The sequence below is a fragment of the Pyrus communis genome, chromosome 9, assembly GCF_041283825.1.
Source record: "Pyrus communis isolate YQ-2024b chromosome 9, ASM4128382v1, whole genome shotgun sequence".
NCBI lineage: Eukaryota > Viridiplantae > Streptophyta > Magnoliopsida > Rosales > Rosaceae > Pyrus > Pyrus communis.
The window spans coordinates 764,318-789,304 of record NC_142573.1 but is presented as its reverse complement, the minus strand read 5'-3'; the positions used below and the strand labels follow the sequence as shown (position 1 = coordinate 789,304).

General features: G+C 38.5%; 3 protein-coding genes and 1 pseudogene across 5 annotated transcripts; 2 read left to right on the top strand and 2 right to left on the bottom strand.

The window, feature by feature from the left end:
• Window positions 1-3,597: 3,597 nt before the first annotated feature.
• LOC137738699 (transcription termination factor MTEF1, chloroplastic-like) lies at window positions 3,598-4,845 on the bottom strand. The gene has a single exon (XM_088699710.1). It carries the CDS (start codon window positions 4,738-4,740, stop codon window positions 3,790-3,792), a length of 951 nt encoding a protein of 316 aa, XP_088555836.1. The 5' UTR covers window positions 4,741-4,845; the 3' UTR covers window positions 3,598-3,789.
• Window positions 4,846-7,893: 3,048 nt separating this feature from the next.
• On the top strand, window positions 7,894-11,956 carry LOC137741082 (putative inactive leucine-rich repeat receptor-like protein kinase At3g03770). Of its 2 annotated transcripts, none has more exons than XM_088699749.1 (8): window positions 7,894-8,261; window positions 8,427-9,944; window positions 10,114-10,247; window positions 10,367-10,610; window positions 10,714-10,925; window positions 11,017-11,048; window positions 11,155-11,266; window positions 11,366-11,956. In XM_088699749.1, exons 2-8 carry the CDS (start codon window positions 8,588-8,590, stop codon window positions 11,588-11,590), a joined length of 2,316 nt encoding a protein of 771 aa, XP_088555875.1. In that variant the 5' UTR covers window positions 7,894-8,261; window positions 8,427-8,587; the 3' UTR covers window positions 11,591-11,956. The 2 variants fall into 2 exon arrangements, with proteins under 2 accessions (XP_088555875.1, XP_088555876.1); XM_088699750.1 differs by having other exon boundaries at window positions 7,985-8,261; window positions 8,354-9,944.
• A 338-nt stretch (window positions 11,957-12,294) lies between these two features.
• LOC137739797 (uncharacterized) lies at window positions 12,295-18,638 on the top strand. Its single transcript, XM_088699748.1, has 10 exons — window positions 12,295-12,793; window positions 13,088-13,498; window positions 14,164-14,949; window positions 15,066-16,033; window positions 16,330-16,627; window positions 16,746-16,964; window positions 17,154-17,327; window positions 17,654-17,848; window positions 17,946-18,059; window positions 18,195-18,638. The coding sequence occupies exons 3-10, from the start codon at window positions 14,242-14,244 to the stop codon at window positions 18,528-18,530; spliced, it is 3,012 nt and encodes a 1,003-aa protein (XP_088555874.1). The 5' UTR covers window positions 12,295-12,793; window positions 13,088-13,498; window positions 14,164-14,241; the 3' UTR covers window positions 18,531-18,638.
• Window positions 18,561-19,826, bottom strand: LOC137739801 (putative adenylate kinase 7, mitochondrial; annotated as a pseudogene). The gene is made up of 3 exons (XR_015966413.1): window positions 19,381-19,826; window positions 19,097-19,248; window positions 18,561-19,000 (listed from the first exon to the last, which is right to left on the bottom strand). The product of XR_015966413.1 is annotated as a putative adenylate kinase 7, mitochondrial (transcript).
• Window positions 19,827-24,987: the final 5,161 nt, after the last annotated feature.

Sequence of the window (24,987 nt, the reverse complement as noted above, 5' to 3'; positions counted from 1 at the left end):
TAAATTATTTCAAAGAGAATTTTGAGATTTAGATGTTAAGCTTTGCTAATTTGATCATTCTAATCTAAACCACATTAACGGTAGGAAGAAGTGTTCAATATATACAAAGATCCTAATTATTGAGAGATTTTCAATGTACTGAGAACATAACTTGGTACATTAAGTGTAATAATACAATTAGTTAGAAACTTAAAAAATAAAAAATTTCAATCAATTGTAATATGACGCTTAATGTACCAAACCGTGTTCTCGACACATTAAATTCAATTTTGCACTAGTTTGCTTGGGCCCTCAAAATTGACCCTGACGAGGAACTAACTAACTGGGCCCTCAGAATCTTGGGCCGGCCGGTGTGTTGGTGTTGGAGACTGGAGATCATTCAAGTTGTTTTCCACGATTGGGACAACTAATGTGTTTGCTTCTTCACCAATTCATGATCCCCAGCTTTGTTCCTTTTTAAATATTTATTTTTCTTCCTAATTAAGCCAAACCACTGTCCACCTGGACAAATCAGGCTTAACCTAACGTCTTCTCAGTGCGGATTTCTTAATTCAAATCATTAGTTCTCAAACTTTTTGGAGACCATTTTGTGTGTACAGTATCTCGGTTGCAAAAAGGCACATAACTGAAGAAGTTAAGATTCCAGTGTAAAATCAATTAGCATTATAAGAAGTACCTCAATTACTTATGTGAATATGCATGTCCCTCCTTTTCCGAACGTGGGTTTCGCTCTCAACATGCCCCCTTACTATGACAAAATTTCAAGTCTAATACGTGGATAACACAAATCGGGTGATGTGGATCACGTGTGGTGTTCACCTTCACACATGAGACAACCTACTATGCTATCATGAAGAAAGTTGAAGCTTACTGTGAAAGTTTTGTGGACCTTTAGAAGATTTCAAATGTGAACGATCACCACATTTTTTTTTCTATTCTATTTAATTTTATCTGTTATTTTTGTTTACTTATTTGATTCAATGACTAGAATTAAATAGTGAGTACGTAAGAGGAGAAAAAAAAAATGTGCGATAATAATTTCTCTTTCAAATAACTTTCATGCTCATTTTTTTTTTGTACAAACGATATTACTATACTAAAGAAAAGAAAAATGTTTAAACTTGAAATGCAGTATATCAAAGATAAAAATTCTATCCACCAGGGTAAGCCACCAACTGCAGTGTCTTTTTCCTTTTCCTTGAGTTATAATTAACCAATTCTGCATAAGTAAGAGTTGTCTTGAAGCCACATATATTTGCTTAAAGTCTCTAATTACTAATCAACCATAACTAAGTAAATTATATTTTAAGTTGCTTTGCTTAGCTTTGCTTGTGGTTCAATTACCACTCAATCATTCACTAACTGAATCAACATGCATGTTTATTTTCTATGCCCCACATATCGTCGTCTATACATAATCTTAGCAGCATTAGCATATGCGATGCTTCAAGGAGCCGAAATCCTTAATGAATGGTCAAAAAAATGAAGAAGTGATGGGATAAAGATTGGTTTGGTGGGAAAAATGTCTAATAAAAGAGACTGATCGTTTATTGGACGAGTAGTGCACTTTTATACACGTGACAAATATTTATTAAACCATTACACTATTGTGACTAAAACTTGATTGCATCATTCACGTAGCAATTGTTTCACCTAGACCAACGTAATGATATCTTCCCCGTCGTCCAAGTTTCCTTTCAACTTGTAATGATGACATTAACAACGATGGTATGCATCCAAATTAGTCTCAAAACGTGTGTTGTTGATACGCTGAAGCATTAAGTGGACGAGGAAAGTTAAGACCTGAAAATTGGTAAGGAATTTTGATAAGAAAGAATCATAATGTCTCATATGAGTCGTAAAATTTTACTTTTCTTTTCCTTGATTGTATTCAAGCAGTGAACTTTTATTTTTTCTGAAAGACGAAAGTCTCATGTGTTTTTCTTGCGGCATTTGATTGTTTTTTGTTGCAGATTTCGCGAAACATTCTACGGATTAATTGCGTATTGAAAGCAACTGATATTAGAGATTTTCTAGCCACACCACCATTTAACTCTTGGCACCCAAAAAATTAGTGAAAATTTTAATTCCAGTTATGTTTTCGTCTGAAAAGACAATAAAGGACAATTAATCTCACCCAACACTCACGCCAGAACCAAAACCCTCAAAACTCTACTCCATATGGAACCATTATTTTCAAGATTCACTTGTGTTGTACGTTTGGAGAAATTTTGGTTTCGAGAAAATGTTCCGACATATCAGGATCGGACGGTTTGATGAATTTTCGGTGGTGATAAGCCGAAACCAGCAGAGTTCGGTCAGGATCATGACTAACTGAGCAGTGTGCACAAACAAAAATATGTTCTCCAAACCGAACTTCAATAGAAGGTCATCTTCAACCAATCCGGTCAAAGGGTTATAGGGCTAAAAATAGCTTGTTTTGACATGAAAACCATCTCTAACCAAGAGTTAGGCCAAAGGGCTCATGGTCCCCATCTGGCCAAAAATGGGAGAACAGGCCAAAGGGTTGGCCAACAGCAGTCAACCCTATAGCCCAGCCCTCTAACGATAGAATGTCAAACTTGACATTTTGCCAACCCTTCAATGCCAAAATGTCAATGTCAAGCTTGACATTTTGCTAGCCCTCCAGTTCAGCTCATTTGAATGTCAATGGCTACATGGCGTCAGCATGACGCTAGCTAGCAATGACTAGCTGACGTCATGCTGCTGTTAGGTTACTGTTGAAAATTTTTTCTGGACGGATTTAAAAAAAAAAATTCTAATTTTTTTTTCTATAAATACCTAAGTCATTCCTACATCATTTCTCACATACTTTTTACCATTCCATACTACCTTATCTCATTTTATTTCAATTCTTCACATTCTATTCTCTAATCTCTTCCAATAATCTTTCCCTTAATTTTTTCAATAATTTTCAAATGACCACATCTGCAATGAAATGAAGGGTTTGGACCTGAAAAGAAAATGAAGCTCTTTGAAGGGCTTATAGATGAGTCTCAGAAGATAGTGTCAAGAGTAGTTTTCAAAGAAGTGAAGATGTTTGGAGGTGTGTGAATTCTACCCCAATATCTAGCCAATTTATTAACATTGGAAGTTGAAGATAAGACGTGCCACATAAATAAGAATCCTATCTAAAATTTGTACAACCAATTATATATCGACACGTGACACGAAATCCTATCCGAAAAATTATTAAGATTACATAAAGATAAGAAATCTGGAGAGTTACTCACTTTAGCAACACGTGACACTCAATATATTATCTGAAAAATTATTGAGATTACATAAAGATAAGAAATCTGGAGAGTTACTCACGTTAGCAATACGTGTCACTCGAAATCTTATTAAAAAATTATTGAGATTATATAAAGATAAGAAATCTGGAGATTTATTCATTGTGCGACAAGTGACATTCAAAATATATCTGAAAACCTTATTGTAATATGGTAGTTTAATTTAATTATCCATATTAATTCAATTAAAATAATAAATTATGTTTTCCCTATGGTCCTTTGGTTCTTTCGGTTGAAGATAATTTTTTGTCAAATGACTATGTTTAGCCAATAGTCATTTGGCTCTCTCGGTAAAAGATGTTATAAAATATAGACTAATATTGTTCATTAAAATAGAATTTATTGCAAAACCATATGGCGAAAGGAAACCTTTTGACCTCCTTCGATTAAAGATGGCCTACCCATTCGGTCCTGTCAACCGAACGCAGTTTTTACATTTGACAGCTGAGAAAACATACTGCGGAAAGCTGCGATATTATACCCAGCTGCCCTCGGCGGATCCCAACCGCATCTCAATCAGCCGGGCATTGAACTCGCCATCACTGACCTTCAGCATCTCCCGCAGCGGCAGTGAAAAGCCGTGCTCCACCAGCAACCGGTGCCTTGGCTTAATCTTCCCCTCCAAACTAAACGAAAAGTACTGCGGAAACCTCTTCAGTTCCGCCACGTCCCTCTTCATCTCCTCCAGAAAAAAGTCAACTTTGGGCTTGTAATTGTTGTTTATGCTGAAAGTCAACAGCCCCGGCGACCTTATCACCATGTTCACCACCTCCTCGTAGCTCAGCCCCAAGTTCTGTAAATACTCGATTTTGGGCAAAAGGGTAAATTCAACGCTCGAAACCAGCAGCACTGTCGTCTGGCACGTGATGGAGCTCGGACCCGAAAACCCCAATTCGGTCAGGAACTTCAATGCGGGTCGCAATTGGTTGTCCAAGTCGGAGACTAGAAGCCTCGGGCACCTGATTATCGACTTCCGGATATCCGGGAAAGGGATTCGGACCTCGGTGAGGAGGAAATCGAAGATTGGGTAGAGGGCGGAGTGCGGGTCCACGGTGAGGAGCTGCGGGTACATGTCGAGGATCCGGCCCTGGGCAGAGCGCTCGGTGCCCATGGAGGAGAGGCAGCCCTCGACGGACTTGAGGGAGGAGAGAGGCCAGGAGCGGAAATCTGGGTTTTGGTGGAGGGCTTTTTCGGAGTCGACGTTGAGGTGGGTTTCTAAGTAGAGGACCTTTTCGCGGAAGAGGAGGCCGGGGTCGGCGGAGGTGTTTGGGTGGTCGGAAAGTGAGGGGTAATTTGGAGAACTGAGGGTTGGCCTGAGGGAGTTGGAGACTGATTTGGGGATAGGGTAAGGGTTTTTGAAGGGTTTTAGAGATGGAAAGAGGGAAGCTTGGGGTAGGAAGGTTTGAGGTTGGAGATGGCGAATCATGGTGGCCGACGGGGGCTGTTTGTAGGAAAAGTGAAGGTGGTGGACAGCCCTTTATCCCATTAGCCGGCCCAGTCCGGTTCAATGTTTTCACTTCCTCTAAGAATATGCATATGATTAGTAGTGACAAATTGACAAATCATTTCTCAAAAGCCACATTAATATGATTATCACGCCAAAAATGTCCAAGAATTCTACATTTATTTGTTAACAACATAATATTTTAAATTAATTTGATTTACGAAAAAGAAATTCAAACTCGGTTGTAAAGTGCATTTTCTTGATTAATCGGCTTTGTTCATATACATTTTAGAGACCTCTATATTTTGTATTATATTCTACGAAACTTATTCATTATCCTGATTAATCATCATCTACCTTCTTTTTAACAATTTCATTATAGAAATTTATTATTTTATTTGTTCACGAATTTATCTTCAAACTCAGAAACTGCTCGCTTAAATTCTTCATGATTCTTTTTGTTTTGAATAATTCTTGCATCCTCGTGAAAGAAGTGAACATTTTCCACCCGTACATATAAACAACACGTCTGAAGGAATCGTCCATTAAATAAAACTGGTCAAATGTTCAAAAGTTGGCATTGTTCCAAAATATACAAATTAACATAAACTTGTGGATGTGGACTCTCCAAGGTGCTTTTTTTTGGGTCCCAAACAAATGATATACAAAGTTCAAAAAGCAAAAGCTATTTTTTTTTTTTTTTTTTATAAATGAAACGATAAATGATATATTCATAGCCAAAACCATTACAAGGCTAATCATGGCCAAGGACATCCTCAATGAGGGCGTCCATGATTAAACTCGGAAGGAGGGGGTGAGGAAGAGACAAAACGAGCAAGTCTATGAGCAACTCCGTTAGCTTGCTAGCGAACATGGGTAAAGGAAATTTCAATGATTGTAAAGAGCAAAATATTGATATCCTCAATTATCTGACCGAGAGAGGAATGACTAGTTGAGGAGTCCTTAACCACTTCCACAATCTGAAGTGAATCAGATTCAAAAATGATATGATGAAGTCTATGAGCAACTCCGTTAGCTTGTCGGCGAACATGGGTAAAGGAAACTTCAGTGATTGTAAAGAGCAAAACATTGATATCCTCAATTATCTGACCGAGAGAGGAAGGACTGGTTGAGGAGTCCTTAAGCACTTCCACAATCTAAAGTGAATCAGATTCAAAAATGATATGATGAAAACCCCTTGATATCGCCCACATGACTTCTGAACAGAATGCCAAAGCCTTGGCTTGCTGGGGAGAGAGAGTATCCATAAAATGACCAGCCATGGCTGTCACAAAAGAACCAGAATCATCCCGAATAATCAACCCAAACCCACCAAGCTTTGAATCCACGTTCCAGGCTCCATCAATATTAAGTTTGATGAAGCCGGGAGGAGGGAGGGACCATTTGGGGCATATATTTGGTGAGGTATTAGGGACGTACTATGCCAACCTAGCATGGGTGAAGTCCTGCCACCAAGTTAAGCAGCGCCCAACAATCACGTAAGGGTTCTCGCAAGTACCAGACCACAATTTTTTTCTACTAGCTCCCCAAAGACTCCATAAATCATAAGCACTATATCCAACTTGTTTGAGGGAGGAAACGTTACAATTGGATCCAGCCATTCCAAGAGGGTAGGAGGATGGAGAACACGAATCGGCATGCCAAGAGGGGAAGACAACCAGGCGCATTTAGCAAAGGGGCAAAATCACACAATATGGATGACCGATTCCTTGGGGCCATTACAAAGAACACAAGAGGAGTTCAAAGTTAAATGGTGATGAGCAAGGTTAGAGCGGGTTGGAACAAATTCCCTACAAAGGTGCCATCGACACACTTTTACCTTTGGAGGGACATTGGCATTCCAAATCTTTGCACAAGCTGTCGAAGAAGACGAAGATGCCCCACTGCTAAGAAGTTCTTATGCAGAATGCAATTGGGGTTGACTGAGTGAGATGCCAAATTCAAATTCCAAAGGCAAAGCCAAAACCCTACTAGCATGCCTTTGCTTTCCTCTGCCTCCTTGTCCGGGCAACGACAGCATGCAACAATTAACAATCCTCCAACTTCTATGCGGCTTTCTAGGCGCTTGAGTGAGATCTCCAAAGTCGAAAAACCTACTTCCATTGTAATCGTATCTCAAGTTAACACATAATATTGTATAATTTATTTAAATAACATTAACATCTAGTAAGTTTCTCTTCTCTAATAAAAGCGGAGAGAGGCATATTAACGAGTGTGTGGGAAATGAAACCTACCACCAAAAAAAGTATATCCAAACTCATCTCTGTGATAATATCTCAATCAATTACATACAACTTTTCATTATTAATTTAAAAAATCCCAGTAAATAAGTTTCTCTCCACAACCACACACCACACAATGCGGTGGCAGCACAAGAAGAGGAGGCCTGGAGGCATATTGGCTTCTTGATGGGGTAAAATTTAACTTTATTCAAGTCTTTCCTCTTTTATACTAATCATGCCTTAATCTTTATTGTAATCAGAGTTTCATGGGATTCCAGAAGTGTACAGCTCGGCAGAAACGTGCTGTGGCTGTGCAACCTGCTCCAAGGGGACCAGAAAAGCCCTCCTTCCTTTTTTACAATAAATATTCCACTTCAACTTTTTATTTCAGAAGACTAGTGCTATCAACATATTCGTTTTCACTTTTCATACATTCATCTTAATTTTTAACCATTGGATCAAATGAACTGAAGAAAATTAATATTCAAAATTTACAAAAGTGCATGTCAGATAAAAATGAGTGTGTGAATAACATTTTCCTTTCAGAACATGTGATTTTCCTTTCCACGTACTTAATGTTACTGTTCTTACTAAATGCCTGTTGAAGCTCATTTATATAATCTTACATGATTAGTTTAATAATACCATCACACATTAGCATTGTTTGATTAGCTTAATGGTATACATTAAGATGGATGCTTAGCCGCACATTTAATATTTCATTCACACCGAGAATACCGTATACCAAAAAACTGAAGAATTTACGCTGATTTGATATACCGTCGTAGTAACAGTTAAGATTACAGAAGCAGGGCCAGTTTGGTCATATCATACACCTATCAAATGGCACCACCAAGAGAGGGAAAAACCACGTGATGCCGTTACTGCAGTTACCAGCGGAATGTGATGCAGTTCACGAGAATCAACGAACAACAAAACCCAGAACACCAACAATTAAAGAACCCAAAATTTTCTTTTAATTTACAGATTTGGTGTCATATTTTCCACCGTTTCTTTCACCTTCCAATCCTTTTGCATTTCTACTTGTATCTGTCTCTCTCAGTGAAAAATCGGCCCCATTGATGTCGATGTCAGTTTCCACCTCCACAGAAAACCCGAAGTAAATGCCTCGACGCTGTCCTGTACGGCCTTTTCCAACCAACCACCCATTATATCCTACACACACATTCGTTCACTGACCAAGAACATCACTGTGGGAGCTGCTCTCTAATGGTGTTTTTGGTTCTTTCAACTCTCAAGGTTTGTCTCCTCTTCCTCCTACCCTATCTGCATTTTATTTCTCTCTCCTTTTTTTCCTTCTGGGTTGTGATTTTTTCCTCTGTTTTTTCCAGAAAATTTCTTAAAGGTGCTTCCTTTGAATGATTAACCCTTTGTTTTCACATGGGTTTTTAACTTTTTAACCAGCTTGTTCAAGCGTCCAACATTATCCAGGAAAAAAGGAGACTTGCTCAGTAAAACTTTCATGGAGGAATCACAGGATTTTGGGCACTGAGGAACTTTCATGAAACTGTGAGAGTATCAGAAAGCTTAGAAGTTTTAGTTGAGCTGTAAGAATTTTTACTGCAATGAGATATTTTTGCTTCTTGGTTACAGTAATTGTGGCATGGGTTTTGTTCCTTCCAAGAACCCATGAATTGCAAACTTCTCAAAGGCAAGTGTTGTTTCAACTGAGAAAGCATTTAGAGTACCCTCCCTCATTAGAAATTTGGGCAAATTACAGTGGAGACCTCTGCAACCTGTCTTCCACTGTTCATGTGAGCATTTCATGCCAGGGCAATTCAGTCACTGAGCTCAAAATTATGGGAGATTATAAGCTTGTTAATGTGAATGATTTCAATGGATTTGCAATTCCCAACAAGACATTGTCTGAGAATTTTAAGATTGATTCTTTTTTCACCAGTTTGTCAAGGTTTCCTAGCTTGAAAGTTCTTAGCTTAGTGTTTCTGGGGATTTGGGGACCGCTTCCTGAGAAGATTCATCGGTTATCTTCGCTTGAAGTCTTAGACTTGAGCTCGAATTTCATGTTTGGTTCTGTTCCGGCGAAAATATCTAGAATGGTGAAACTTCAAACTCTAACTCTGGAGGGCAATTATTTCAACGAAACTGTGCCTGATTGGTTGGACTCGTTGTCGAATCTCACAGTTTTGAGCTTAAAGAACAATCGGTTGAAGGGCGAGTTTCCTTCTGCGATATGCAGAATCAAGACACTCACTGTCATTGCTTTGTCTCACAATGAGCTTTCTGGAAAGTTACCTGATATGGCTACTTTAAGAGGCCTGCATGTCCTGGACTTGAGAGAAAATCATTTACATTCCGAGCTACCAAGGATGCCGAAAGGGTTGGTTACAGCTCTTCTTAGCAAGAACTCATTCTCTGGAGAGATTCCTGCACAATATGGTGTTTTGGGTCAGCTTCAGCACCTTGATCTCTCATTCAATTATCTTAGCGGAGCACCGCCCTCTGCTTTGTTCTCTTTGCCAAACATCAGTTTTCTGAATTTAGCATCCAATATGCTGAGTGGAGCATTTCCGGACAAGCTAAAGTGCGGTGGAAAACTTGGGTTTATTGATATTTCTAATAACAAGTTAATAGGTGATCTTCCGTCTTGCCTAGGAAGTACTTCAGATGAAAGAGTTGTTCAAGTGAACGGAAATTGCCTGTCAGTTGATTCTCAACACCAGCATCAGGTTTCATATTGCAGAGAGGTTCTTGCAAGGAACAAACACTCTAGAGGAAGAGAAACTGTCGTGCTAGTTGCTGTTGTCACCGGAGCTGTTCTTGTTTTACTACTTTTGGCATTTGGGGTTCTTTCCTTTTGTAGAAGATACAGTTCTAGAAGGACAGTTGGGCACTACATATTTGCAGAGGCCATGCCAGATCATTCACCAAATGGTTATTGCTCTGAACATGTCGCAAATGCAAGTAAGTTGTAATTAATCAGGTTATTTTGTTATTATTGTTGCCCCAAACGCAAGGCATGATATTTCATAATGCGTAATATCAACTTTATGCTCTGAAATCTGTGAATACAGACATGTTTGAGTAGCTACGAAAGCTTAACAAGGTAACATTTGTATTATACCCTTTGTAGGATTCGTATCTCAAGCAGCGAGGTTAGACACACACGGTGCCCCAGAGAGTCGTATATTTTCACTTGAACAGTTGAAGGAAGCAACAGACAACTTTGATTCATCTATGTTTTTGGGTGAAGGCTCTATGGGAAAGGTACACTTCTGATTTAAAAATGCTAGCTAGGAGTTTAATGTGCTCGGAATTATTTAGTGATCACTCAAGCTCTCCTGATTCTTGATTTTGACCTGCTATTTTCGTTCCTTTGCTTTCAGCTTTACAAAGGAAAGTTGGAAAATGGGACCTATGTTGCAATCCGCTCGCTCACTATGTTGAAGAAATATTCAATTCAAAACCTTAAAGTTCGACTGGATTTGCTCTCCAAGCTTCATCATCCTCACTTGGCTGGCCTCTTGGGTTATTGCATTGTCAGTGGTGGACACGAGGATTCCAGTGGCAACAGAATCTTCCTAATAAATGAATTTGTCTCTGGTGGGAACTACCGAACCCATCTGTCAGGTAAGTATTTGCATATGTGTGTGACAGCGTATTTTTAAAGTTTACCGTAGGTTTTCATATGGAATTCTCTCAAATTCTAACCGAGCTGTGCGCATACGTTTAGAAAACTATCCGGACAAGGTTCTCAAGTGGTCTGATAGATTGGCAGTTCTAATAGGAGTTGCGAAGGCTGTGCACTTTCTTCACACCGGGGCTATTCCAGGTTGCTTCAACAACCGACTGAAAACAAACAATGTGTTGCTTGATGAGCATGGGATTGCAAAGTTGAGTGACTATGGAATGTCCATCACCACAGATGAAAGTGAAAAACTAGAGGCATGTTTCTTCACTCATTTTACTTTTCGACTTTGCAATCTTAAGTACGGATAAAAGTGGTTATTCTGATGCCGTTCTGTTTGTTCTGCAGGCAAAGGAAGAAGGCCTGAAAACAAAACCTTGGTAAGAATGTAACCTATTGTCGATAAAATAGCTCTCCAGCAGATTACTGCTGTTTTAACAATTCAAAAGTTTTGAGTATAAATAGTTTTGTTGTTCTTTTTTGTAGGAACGAAACAGACATGGAGACTGATGTTTACAACTTCGGATTTATACTGCTCGAATCACTAGTTGGCCCTATCGTAAGCGGAAAAGGGGATACATTTCTGCTAAACGAAATGGTACGCCAAAGTAGAGTTTCGGTTTTGTGGAATAACATTTCGAAGTGTTTCATGCGGAACTGCATTTTTTATGTGCGTTGTGATGAACCACAAATGCAGGAATCGTTTGGCAGCCAAGATGGTCGAAGAATTGTGGATCCAATTGTGTTGACGACTTGCTCGCAAGAATCTCTGTCGACTGTGGTATCCTTAACAAAAAAATGCATATGTCCGGAAGTGTCAGCTCCTCGGCCGTCTTTCGAGGATGTTCTTTGGAACTTGCAGTATGCAGCTCAAGTGCAAGCCACTGCCGATACTGATCAGAAATCCGATTCGACTTCCTAACACTCCTCCTGGTCAGTTGTAAGCTTACAGCCTATGTGACAGTTTGACAGCTGAGAAGTGAGATCACATTAACATGTAGCGGTGTGACCAAATTAATCAGGGTGGGGAATTAAAGAAAAAAAAAACAACGGTGGCTCTCACGTTACAAGGACAGAGAGGAACAATTTCTCCACACTGCTCACGTGCCTTCCTCTCTTTCTTCCTTCAAAAGTAATCTGCAGAATTGTGTGAAGAGATAACGTGGGATTCTTAAATAATAAGAGAAATAAAAGAAGATAAAAATTCGAATTTAATTTTCATGCATACTTTTGTCTATGTTTGTCTAGTGAATGCTGCGGATTCTAAAGGCATTATTTATTTTTGTTAGTCGATTTTTTTCTGATTTTATTTAATTCAAAAGTTAAATATAAATAGAAGTGTGCATGAAAAATAAAATAAAAACGAGAGTTGCATATGACTCAAATCATAATCCAACCCGAAAACTAATCTTTATAAGGTATGAGAATCTAACCAAAGGTTGGTTGTGTTCCCCAACCTCAATTATAAATTTTGAATGCATTTTGTTAACAACCTAAGACCAAACCCCAATATCTTAACCTTGAAGTGGACAATGTCGTTTGGTGAAAGTGGACATTTTAACCTACTACTAACTTACCTCCTCCTCCACTAGAAGCTTATATATGCCTTGTAGCAGAGCATGCTTAGATTTTAAGCTCATAGATACTTGATTCCACGGCCAGGGAGGCAGTTTGGTGACAGATTGACAGGTGAAGGGTCCAATTCCAGCTCCAATTCTCTGACACTAACGTTATGATATTAATTCTTTGTCTTCTAAGTTTCCTTTCAACTTGTAACTATGAAAGCGATAGTACGCATCCAAATCAATCGTAAAATGCAAGCTATTAATGCGATAATGCTATCCACACATTCTTGTTAATTTTTTACTATTAATTTTCTTTCATAGTTTCATCTATTTGATTCGGCTGCTAAAATAAAATACATATGTTTACAGCAAAAAAAAAAAAAAAAAAAAAATTGACATTGCCAAATAAGCGGTAAGCTTGCGAATTTGCATGACTTTTGTTTTTTATTTTTATTTTTTTTTTAAAACAATGCCCTCTAACGGAAGAAGATCCTCTCCGAATACACTTCGTGAGGATTTTATGGATCCCTATATTCTAACGGTTTATCGTATATCATGCGGTCAGTTTTCATCAAATGCTATTTATGTTTAATTTTAAATAAAAAAATCAAATAATTTTTTATCACATGATACAAAATATTTAGTTAAGATATGAGAATTTCTAAGATCTCTAGGATTCAAATCCCACCCTAACAACAGCATTGTGTTTGACCCAAAAAATAAAAAATAATAATAATCAACAGCATTGTGTCGGCGATTATTATCCAACCATGCAACAAAAGCGAGCGCATCACCACGCCGAAAAGCTCTCGCGTGCATTTCACACTCGAATTCAACCGAGTCAGTCCGCCGAGTCCAACCATCATTCATTGCGACGGTTACACACGCGCTCCGAGTTTCAACGACGAGTTGTAAACTGCAATTTATTAATTGAGAGGAGCATTTCAGCCGCGGCGTCGTAATCACACCAACGTCAAAACGACAACGACCACCAAACACCGAACCAAATTCCCGCCGGGACGACGTCGTTTCAGCACCCGTTTCGGACAGATAAATTTCCTCGCGCTTATACAACTAGTGATTATATTTTATTTTTCTGGAAATTCCCGAGTCGCTACTGTCAGCTTCACTTTTTTCAACACTCTCTCTCACTATTTTAAATTTCTAATTAATTACACACCGCCTCTCTCTCACCGTCCGATAAAACGAATTCGCTCCTCTCGTCTCGCTCCCTCGCATTTCTCCGATTTTTGGCCATTTTACAGGTAAATTATGTATATTTTTCTTATTTATTCAGTTAATTTTTTCACTAATCTTTTCTTTTTCTTCTTGTAATCTGCAGTTTTTGTTGCTTTTTGTTTAATTTGATTGCATGCATTGTGATAAATCTGTTTGCTTTGAGCTAGCTTGAGTTTGAAATATGTGGATCGGATGCTTTTGGAGCAACTTTTAGGAAATATTTTAGTAGTTGATAACTCAGCATTGCTATTTTTGTGAATTATATTTGAAGAAATATTATTGCTTTCCTGTGTTGATGAGCTCAGGTTGTGATTTTTGAGCTTTTTTTAAGCTAGTTTCAGTCCCTTTTTTCTTTAAAATTTACTAATTTTTATCTTTTGAGTGTCGGTGGCGGCGTTTGATGGGTGGACTGCCAAGCCACCGACTGGTCCTTGTTAAAGAAAATAAGAAAACTAACGAAAACTGTTTAAAAACTTTAGTTTTAATTAAAAAAAATAAATAAAGGAGTAAGTGAATAGTACCAGCAAAGATAAAAATATGGTTTTTCGTTAAAATTAAACAAAGTGTTTCGTTAAAACTCTCAAGAAAATATCAAGCATTTCCTTTTCTTGTGATGAATGCGATATTTTCGAATCCTGAATACCTTTTACTGCTGATTGACATGATTTTCTGGTTTTGTTTGTGTCTCAAGTGTTTTGGAGTGTAAAGCTTTGTGGATGTGAATGCTTGAACGCATTGGAGAAGAAGTCTGCTGTGTGTTTCTGCAACCATGGGTCTAGGAGTGAAGGCCAAGAACCACCGCGGCAGCACGGTTCGAATCGATTATCTCATCCATATTCAGGACATTAAACCTTGGCCGCCATCACAGTCGCTCAGATCACTCCGTTCTGTGTTGATTCAGTGGGAAAATGGCGACCGCAATTCGGGGGCCACCAGCCCTGTTGTCCCCTCAATTGGGTCCATTGTTGGTGAGGGAAAAATTGAATTCAATCAGTCTTTCAGGTTACCGGTGACTCTGCTAAGAGATATGTCGGTTAAAGGTGGTGGTGGTGATACATTTCAAAAGAATTTGTTAGAGTTGCATTTGTATGAGCCTCGGAGGGACAACCCTAAAGGCCAGTTGTTGGCCACTGCCATTGTAGATTTAGCTGATCATGGTATCGTCAAAGAGACCGTAAGTGTTTCCGCTCCAATGAACAGTATGAGAAGCTTTAGGAACACTGATCAACCAGTTTTGTATATCAAGATTCAGCCTGTTGTGAAGGGCCGCACTAGCTCCACATCTAGGGGTAGCTTGTCAAGAGGGGTATCACTGGACAATGCTGGTAGTGAATCTGTTTCGGCCTTGATGAATGAGGAATATGCTGAGGAAGCGGAAGTTGCCTCTTTCACTGATGATGATGTTTCCTCGCACTCATCTCAAACAATTTCTTCCGCTTTAGAAACAAATCACACTATGCCTCCTCGAAAACAAGAGGTAATGAGTCCAACTTAGTTTTCATTTTTACTGTTTTGGATGGAAACTTGTCACTTTGATTGCTAAAATGATTATATAGTAATACGTCATATAACATTTTGGCATTTGGATTGCAGACGGGACAAGAGACGGGGCCTCATAGCACTGAAGGTGATAATGAGAAACGGACCTTACCCTCAAAATTAGAGCTTGAAAAATCAAATTTAATGGCTCAGAATGCACTACATGAATATATGAAGGGAAGTTCATCATGCTCATCATCAATCGACCTATCTTCTGACCCTGGAAGCCCAGTAATTGATAATGCTTCAGTAGCCAACTCTCCCAACTCAAATTCAAGGATCCTAAACGCTGTTGGTGCGGAGACTGTGCCTTCTCCATCAGCATCTTTTAATGGAAAGGCTGAAGATTCCAACTCCAGCATGAGAAGCAATGGCCATAAACACTTAGCTCACGAGGTTAATGATAAGGCTGTTCTTGGCAGGGGTTGCCTGGAGGCTGCAGTTAGCGATGACAGCTATGACAGTTCTACCGAGGACAATGAAGGAAAACAACAAGAAGAAAACAGACATGAAAGACAAAGTTTTGATGAGGAAAAGCATTCTAGGGAAGGTGAATCATCCATTGCGCATGAGGCTAATGGAAAGCAAGTTCCTATCGGAATGAAGGAAAATACGAAGCATGTTAAATCTGTTAGGTCACCGATTGACTCGGCTAAGAATGCATTAACTGGTGTTCAGGGTGATGCACAGAACAGTGCAGGTATTGTAAGAAAAGATGCTAGAGTGTATCCTAGGGATACAAGGAGTGTGATCTTAGAAAGCAAAATCCATCAGATGGAACACAAAATTAATTTGCTTGAGGGAGAATTGAGAGAAGCTGCGGCTGTTGAGGCTGCTCTTTATTCAGTAGTTTCTGAGCATGGAAGTTCCATGAGTAAGGTCCATGCTCCAGCCCGGCGCCTTTCTAGACTGTATCTTCATGCTTGCAAAGAAAGTCCCCATTCTAGGAAGGCCAGTGCAGCTAAAAGTATTGTCTCAGGACTAGTTTTGGTTGCAAAAGCATGTGGGAATGATGTCCCAAGGTACATTGCTTATTTTCTGTGTTTTCTTTGTCTTATTGACAATCATGTTGCCTTTGAGATTGATCCTTTTTGAAACAAAAGTTTCTCGAGCTTTTTAGATTTCTACTGTTAAGTGTGAATTTTTAACAAATTGGTGGAACTCTTGTGGTGGATAATAATTATATTGTTTAATTGATGTGAAAATCAGGGTACTTACTACATGAGGATCCAAAGAAGAACTGCATATATGAATTGCATGAATGAAGTTTTCGTGTTCGTTTTATGGACTCATTCATTTTCCTTTTCTCCGATTACAGGCTAACATACTGGCTGTCAAATTCTATCGTGTTGAGAACAATAATAAGCCAGGTTACCGGTGAATCAGAATCACCTATGTCGGCAGGGCATTCTATTGACAGGAATGGTGCTGGAAAAATAAAGAATAATGTATCTTCTCCAATTAAATGGAAGGCTCCATCTTCTGGGAAGAAAGAAGGATGGAGGCTCTTGAATGGAAGTTTTGGTGACTGCGAGAACCCACAAACATTTATGTCTACCCTGGAGAAGATTGAATCGTGGATCTTTTCCCGGATAGTTGAATCTATCTGGTGGCAGGTCATTGAGTAACTCTTTTCCTCTGTTTTTCTGCATTGAATTTTCTTCAAATCTAACTATCTTATCGAATGAATTTCATGAGGTCTTGCATCTGAATCTTTCAATTTTATATTTTCAGACTTTGACTCCACATATGCAGTCTGTTGTTGAAATTAGTGAAGGTGCTGATTCTGGGTCGAGTAAAAACGATAAAAGGACATCTAGTTCAATTGATCAAGAGCAAAGTAGCTTTTCATTGGAGCTTTGGAAGAAGGCTTTCAGGGATGCTTGTGAAAGACTCTGTCCAGTACGAGCTGAGGGACATGAGTGTGGCTGCTTGCCTTCGTTGGCTAGATTGGTATATATCACAGATATTTCCATCATTACGTATTGACATTAATAAGTATTTTTCTTCGAAGTTATATGAATCTTGTGAATAGCAATGTCACAGGATGTTTTTGTTTCATATGTTATTGATTGATGAAAATTTCTCTTTTAAATTTGGCATTACAATTGCATCACATCTGTGTCACTGTCATGTGTCTAGGTAATGGAGCAATCTGTGGCTAGACTAGATGTGGCAATGTTCAATGCTATTCTTCGTGGATCGTCTGATGAGATCCCAACTGATCCTGTGTCCGATCCCATCAGTGATTTGAAGGTTCTTCCAATTCCAGCTGGGAAATCAAGTTTTGGGGCTGGTGCACAACTGAAGAGTGCGGTAAGCCATTCAAATCCCTTATGCACCATAGTTGCCTGGCTTATTCGTGAATCTCTTGTGCACTAAATCGTTGATTCAAATGAGTAACTCTTGCAAATCAGATAGTTATTTGCCTTGGACTGAAAGCCATATGGGACAAAACACTTCCGAGTCCCATCAAATTCGCATCCTGTACTTCATAATCCCTGAGTCTCATTATTCTTAGTGTACCCTTTTCAAAAAAAAAAATTATTATTAGTGTAGCCCGTCAAATTTGCATCTCTATTATGTTATATGCAAGGAATTCTAACTTTTTTTTTTTCTCCATTTATGGTCATGGTTATCAGATTGGGAACTGGTCAAGATGGCTAACTGACCTATTTGGTATAGACGATGATGGCTCACTTGAAGATGTGAATGACGATGATGACAATGACGAGAGACAAGATACATCATTCAAGTCATTCCATCTCCTTAATGCGTTGAGTGATCTCATGATGCTCCCGAAGGACTTGCTCTTAAGTAAATCCATCAGAAAAGAGGTTCAGTACAGTTCTCAGACCCTTCTATTAGACTCTCTGAGCATTGTCCAGTTCTTATTCACGGTGCCTGGTCTTCTTTTTTTTTTTTTTTTTGAAGGTATGCCCTGCATTTTCTGCACCACTGATCAAGAGGATTCTCGACACTTTTGCCCCGGACGAATTTTGCACTGACCCAATTCCGGGCGTAGTGCTTCAAGCCTTGGAATCTGAGGTAATCAGCCATTTCAAAATGATTTCCTTAGAAGAGCTGCATGTTTTGTGGTGAAATTGAAATAGTTACAATCATAATAAGGCTGCAGTCTATGTTAAATCGAAACCAATTTCGGTCGCTTTTGTCATAAAATAGGACACTCTTGAGGCTGGGGAGGAGGCTGTCACAAACGTCCCGTGCACCGGAGCTGGTACAGTCTATTTGCCACCCTCAACAGCTTCCGTTGCGAGGATTATTGGAGAGGTTGGAAGCCAATCACAGCTAAGAAGAAGTGGGTCTTCAGTGCTCAGAAAATCATACACCAGTGATGATGAGCTTGATGAACTAAATTCACCCTTGGCCTCAATCTTCATCGATTCTTCCCAGTCTTCGCCAGTTGTAACAAAGCCCGGCTGGATATCGAAGAGAAATGGCAATCAAACTTCTGTCAGGTACGAACTCCTTCGGGAGGTTTGGATGAACAGCGAGTAGCTGTAATATATAGAAATACATGTTGAATAATAACACAACAAAACCAGGTGCGAGTAGAGAAATGCTTTCATTTATACGATGTCACGGTCTTCACAGGCGAGTTTTTCATCTCTCATTCACTACATTACAAACTCTCTTAGCTCTCATGCTGCACGCCACGCGACAAAAATAACACTTAGACGACCAAAATTTCAAAACTGAAGTCGGAACATTCAACACTCATGAACTCCAACCAAACTCCGTAATTCTCACATCTTATACATATACGTATACCCCCGGAATGCATACCAAGAAAAACAGACGCAGATGAAGCGTAATCACGCAGTGAGCTTCTGGGAAGAATTGACAGCATTTATATGCTGAAGATGTAAAGCAGCCAACAGCCCCTGCCAAGTTTCTCCGGGTGCGGTTTTGACCTGACAATTGATGAGTTTGTGCTGTTTTCTGTAGTAATCTTCCAGCGACTTGGTCTGCGATAAGAGCAACGGATTACAACCCATTTTTCGATGATTACCTACGTCTGTCGAAATCACCAAACAGATATAACCAGAGGCCAATGGCCATACCTGCTCCGCATCAGCAGGGGAAGATTTCAGAAGTTCTTCCTTAGTCTGCAGATTTAGATTTCGAACGGAGCTGCCCATGCTAAGATATTCTCTGCAAATATCACTTCGTCCGGAACAAGGGAAAGCTTCCCTTCATTCACTGCATTTGCAATCTAAAATTACCAAAAAAAGATAAAGCATTCAATTTTCTTCCCAAAAAAGGGGAAAATTTAATATTTTTACTCCAGAAAAATCCTAATTCTTGCAAAAGAAACTCAATTGAAATTAAAAACCAAGAAATTAACCTGCTTGTAGAGAGAAGAGCGTGAGTTGAGCTCCTGGCGGACGAGGGATCCATAGAAATGTCGGAACTTCCAGAAGCGTCGAGAGCCTCTCGGCGTACTAGTGCTTCTTCGCGCCCGTCTCCAATCAGCACCCACCGCACACCTCTTCCCGGGACGCACCCTTCCGAGTCAAGCATCGGATTCCGACTCGTCTCCTCCGTTCCTCCTCTTCATCCTGACCGTCGTAGTAATAGTGGTCCTCGTACTGCAGCTGAGCCGCCGCCGATCCGTAGGCTCGGCGCTCCAGATTCCCGAGACCACGGCGCGTCATCTGGGACGCAACTACTTCGAGGAGGCTGAGTACGGCCATGGTGGCTAACTCACTTTCACTTGGGTTTTAGAGAGTGGGAGAGGAGAGAGGAAGTGTGGGGTTTTGTTTATGTCAAAATAACAAAATTAATGGATGCTGCCAGTAACTCTCTTTACTTTTTGAGTACAGTGTAGGCGCCGATCACGTGTATCAGGTGCACAAGTTATCGTGCAACAATCTACATGTCAGAATCTAACGAGATGATTGCGCAGGCAAGGTGATCTCATCCTAACTGGATCTTCTTTGTGAGGATTTTAAAAATTCTTTAATCGTTTTCATTTATCGTACATCGTATGATCAGTTTTCATCAAGTATTGTTTGGGTTCAATTTTAAATAAAAAAATTTAAAAAGATTTCTGACTGCTACGATGGACACGATTAAAGGATCCTTGGGATCTTCACAAAGAAGATCCGGTGATGATCCTATCTCGTTGGTAAGGCTCGTAGGAAATGCATACTAGATCGGGGGAAACACGTGTCAAAATTTGGAAAGAAGGACTACACAGACAAAGATTTTTCAGTAAGATCGAACCACAGGTGGTACACAACATGTCACTATACTAATTGTGGTTAATGTGTGTTAAAAAGCTTATAACTTAAAAAATAAAAATTTCCACCACTTATATAAAAACAAGTGGTGTACCACCCATATTACGGTCACAATAAAAAATTTATCCTCCCCAGATGGTGGAGGGTTGTTGTTTGGGTGCCATGAGGCTGATCGGCTTTGGTTAATGCTTCCCATTGGACCCAACAGATACTCTTCGGATCCTCTTTGTGAGAATCATGAGGATCCGTAAATCGTGTTCGTTTATCGTACATCATGCCGTCAATTTTTGTCAGGTAGTGTTTATGTTTAATTTGAAATAAAAAATTTAAATTTTTTTACCCCACGATGTACGATTATTGGACACGATTCACGGATCCCCAGTGACACTCCCCTATCCTGATGTCCGAGGGACGTCAAGATGGCCACGTGCTGGCCGACACCCGAAGGTGACGCAAGTCATTTAATGAATGCATATGCCAAGAATATGTGAAACATACATATAAATTTCATGCGAACTACGCAATGTAATATTCCAAGATAAACCTTATAAAATAATATAATAATATTCATCTGCCAATAGTGATAATGATAGTGATAATGCATGACATGTTCAAAGCATACATCTAATTCAGAATACAAGTGGAAGATGAAACAGAAAGTCCTATTACAAGAATGTCTAGGCAGAAAGAATGACACGATATCACTGGTAGGGGAATGCCTCGTAGCTCGGATCGTATGCCTCGTTCCTATGTCTTGAGGGGGCAGTTATTGCGGCTTTTCCAGCTTCGCTAGTTTGTGTGGCTTTTCGATGACGAAGTATCTGTAAGTGGACCCCTTCTAAAATGCATGTTTTAATTGTAGAAATGAATACATGAAAAGTATGATTTAATGATTACGTTTTTGTGAAATGTTTTATAAGTAAATTGGATTTGCACTTATTGATTATCATGTTATACTGAGAATATTTTGGAATACCATATTTTATCGAACTGATGTTCTTTGTAGTATATATGATGAATGACTATATACTCCTTATGAACATGTTTTTGCACACATCCTTTTAGTATATATGATGAATGACTATATGCTATGATGATGTTTTGAGATATATGTACCTATGTTTGGAAAGACTATGTTCAATGATTTTGTGTCTATCTAGTGGTCACTGTTCTGTCAACGGGCGAGGGAGATATATGGCTGGCAGGAGGTATATGTTGATGGCTTCGGGCCGAGAAATATTGATACTAATACCACTAGTTAGCACATGTTATACGAGATATGTTTCATGAAAGGTTTTATGGAATGCTAGGGTTTTCGGAAAACCTGTTACTTATTATGCTATGAGTTTTCATAAAACTTTTGGGGTTAGTATGTTGATAACTATTTCAGTATTATTATATATATCAACTAGGTCCACTCATGTTTGTTTTGCGCACCCCTCAAGACTTAGAATCGAGGCATACAATCCCGGCATCAAGACACTCCAACATCGGCATCTTCGAGTCTTCTCGATGTAAGACCCACCTTTTTATTCATTCAATTTTATATTATTCCTTTTTAGTGTCTCATATTAGTTGTATGTTATGAACACGTTCCTCATTGGCATATTAATTGTATTTAAATTTATAAGTCTTATTTATTTCTTGTTCTCATGCATTCTAATATGGCTTCGTCACATTCGGATGTCGGCCAGCACGTGCCTACCCTGGTGTTTGGGAGAATATCAGGATCAGGCGTGTCACAAGGCCCATGGGTTTGGGTCACAAGGGTCACAGATTGGGCTGGGTTCAAAGGACTTGGGTTGGGTTGACCCATTTTCAGGCCAATGAATTAACCGGTTTTTGGGCACCACTTCAAACACTCATCACTTCTTCATTACTCAACCAAATCAAGTGATCTAAAAATGAAAGTTATAGTACTTGACAAGATGAAGAGATTGATACCTTGCACACCGACTAACACGATGTGGTTTGGCCAAAAAATGCCTTGAAAGTGGCGGTGCTCGTAACAAATTTTGGAAAAGCTACTCCGAGCTATTTTCTGCGATTTTCACATATGTACAACTTAAAACAAGCTTTGATCGAATCGTAAAACGTATCCCAAGGGTTTTTAGAAGTTTACCAACGTCGAAAAATCACGAAACACGTCGTAGAAAACGATGAATAGTGTCGGCCGAAAGGGAGATAAGGGTTTGGGGGGGTTCATTCTTTGTTTTTGAAAACACGGGGGTGGTGGTGGTGTTTAAGTTGTTGTTGTGTTGTTTGTTGGTGAGGAAGACCCTTGGAGATGGTTGTTTGAGAGACACCCAAGAGTGTAGAGAGAGAGAGGAAAAAAGAGCGTTGTGAGAGAGAGAGAGTTTGCTTTTGTCAAAAAGGAGAGGGTCACGGGTGCAAGGGGGAACAAGGAAGAGACATGTGGGCCCTAGTGGCTCACAATTTAAGAGTCAACAAGTCTCCAATTCAAAATAAAAGTCCCAAAGTAACAGTTTACGTAAAAACCCTTTTTGTTCCGTGAAAAAGCATGACAACTGTTACATCCAGAATCCTCATAAAGAAGATCCAGATTCCCATTGGAGATTTTTTTTTTTTTTTTTTTTTTTTTTTTTTTTTTTTTTGGGGGTCAGATTGAAGAGCGAGAATTGTTCTTTACTTCTACAAAAGGGAAACAAACTCCACCCTTTTAGGGTAGTTGAATTTTTGCTTCAAAATTAAATTACATTCTTAAAGAGTGAGAATTGTTCTTGGCTTCTGCAACGAAAAAATTATGTTCTTTGTTAAAGACATAATTTTTTTGACGAAATGTGAAAGATATAATTTATTTCAAAACTCCACCCTTCTTCTGTAGGATGCAATAAAAGATTGAAGCAGACTCCCCCCTTTTAGTGTGGTTGAATCTTTCTCTTTAAAATTAAATTACATTCTCAAAGAGTGAGTATTTCTTTGCTATTGCGACAAAAAAATTATGTTCTTTCTTAAAGACATAATTTTTTGGGTGAAATATGAAAGATATAATTGATTTCAAAACTCCACCATCTTTTTGTACGATGCAAGAAAAGATTGAAACAAACTCCACCCTTTTAGTGCGATTGAAATTTTTTGCTTTAAAATTAAATTACGTTCTTAAAGAGTGAGTATTGTTCGTTGCTACTACAACAAAAAAAATATGTTCTTTGTTAAAGATATAATTTTTTGGGCGAAATGTGAAACATGTATTTGATTCCAAAACTCCACCCTTTTAGTGTAGTTGAATTTTTGCTTTAGAATTAAAGAATATTCTTGAAGAGTGGGAATTGTTATTTGCTTCTGCAACAAAAAATTATGTTCTTTGTTAAAGACATAATTTTTTGTGCGAAATGTGAAAGATAGAATTGATTTCAAAACTCCACATTTCTTTTGTACGATGCCAAAAAAGATTGAAACAAACTCCACTCTTTGAGTGTGGTTGAATTTTTTGCTTTAAAATTAAATTACGTTCTTAATGAGTGAGAGTTGTTCTTTGCTCTTGCAACAAAAAAATTTTGTTATTTGCTCCTGCAACGAAAAATTTATGTTCTTTGTTAAAGACATATTTTTATGGGCAAAAGGTGAAAGATCTAATTGATTTTAAAACTCCACCCTTCTTTTGTACGATGCCAGAAAAGATTGAAACAAACTCCACCCTTTAGTGTGGTTGAATTTTTGAAATTACATTCTTGAAGAGGGAGAATTGTACTTTGCTTCTGCAATGAAAAAATAGTTAAAGACATAATTTTTTGCACGAAATAGGAATGATATATTTGATTTCAAAACACTCATCCTTCTTCTGTACCTTGTGCGAAAAGATTGAAACAACTCCACCTTTTAGTGTGGTTCAAAATTTTCGTTAAAATTAAATTACATTCTTAAAGAGTGAATATTGTTATTTGCTTTTGCAAAGAACAAATTATTTTCTCTGTTAAAGACATAATTTTTTTGCATGAAATGTGAAAGATATTGATTTCAAAACTCCACCTTTCTTTTGTTTGATGTTAGAAAAGATCGAACAAAACTCCAATTTTTTAGTGTTGTTGAATTTTTTGTTTTAAAATTAAATTACATTCTTAAAGAGTGAGTATTGTTCTTTGCTACTGCAATGAAAAAAAATTATGTTATTTGTTAAAGACAATGTTTTGGGCAAAATGTGAAAGATATAATTGATTTCAAAACTCCATTAATCTTTGTACGATGCCAGAAAACAATAAAACAAACTCTGGCCTTTTTAGTGGGGTTGAATTTTTTGCTTTAAAATTAAATTACATTCTTAAACAGTGAGAATTGTTCTTTGCTCTTGCAACGAAAAAAAAATGTTCTTTGTTAAAGACGTAATTTTTTGGGCAAAATGTGAAAGATATAACTGATTTCAAAACTCCACCCTTCTTTTGTACAGATGCCAAAAAGATTAAAACAAACTCCACCCTTAGTGTGTTTGAATTTTTGTTTTAAAAATTTAATTACATTCTTAAAGAAGGGGAATTGTTGTTTGCATTGAGGAGTTATACCAGGACCTATTTTGGCTAAAAAGTCTTTCTAGTTTTGTGTTTGTATTAGAAGGGGGTGCAATAACATGGACAAATGTTAAGCAATCAACAATCACTTTACTCGACTATGTATGTATGCTTAATTCATAGGATGTTAGGGATGTCTTGAGATGCTGAAGATATGTATTAGGGTTATTTTTCATGGGCAAGAAA

Excerpts from the sequence above, each read along its gene's own strand:
- LOC137738699 (XM_088699710.1), bottom strand. The coding sequence starts at position 4,740 with ATGATTCGCCATCTCCAACCTCAAACCTTCCTACCCCAAGCTTCCCTC.
- LOC137739797 (XM_088699748.1), top strand. The coding sequence starts at position 14,242 with ATGGGTCTAGGAGTGAAGGCCAAGAACCACCGCGGCAGCACGGTTCGA. Across the intron at positions 14,950-15,065 it reads TGCCTCCTCGAAAACAAGAG|ACGGGACAAGAGACGGGGCC; the intron begins GTAATGAGTCCA and ends TTTGGATTGCAG. Across the intron at positions 16,034-16,329 it reads TGTGGGAATGATGTCCCAAG|GCTAACATACTGGCTGTCAA; the intron begins GTACATTGCTTA and ends CTCCGATTACAG.
- LOC137741082 (XM_088699749.1), top strand. The coding sequence starts at position 8,588 with ATGAGATATTTTTGCTTCTTGGTTACAGTAATTGTGGCATGGGTTTTG. Across the intron at positions 10,248-10,366 it reads GTGAAGGCTCTATGGGAAAG|CTTTACAAAGGAAAGTTGGA; the intron begins GTACACTTCTGA and ends CTTTGCTTTCAG. Across the intron at positions 11,049-11,154 it reads GGCCTGAAAACAAAACCTTG|GAACGAAACAGACATGGAGA; the intron begins GTAAGAATGTAA and ends TCTTTTTTGTAG.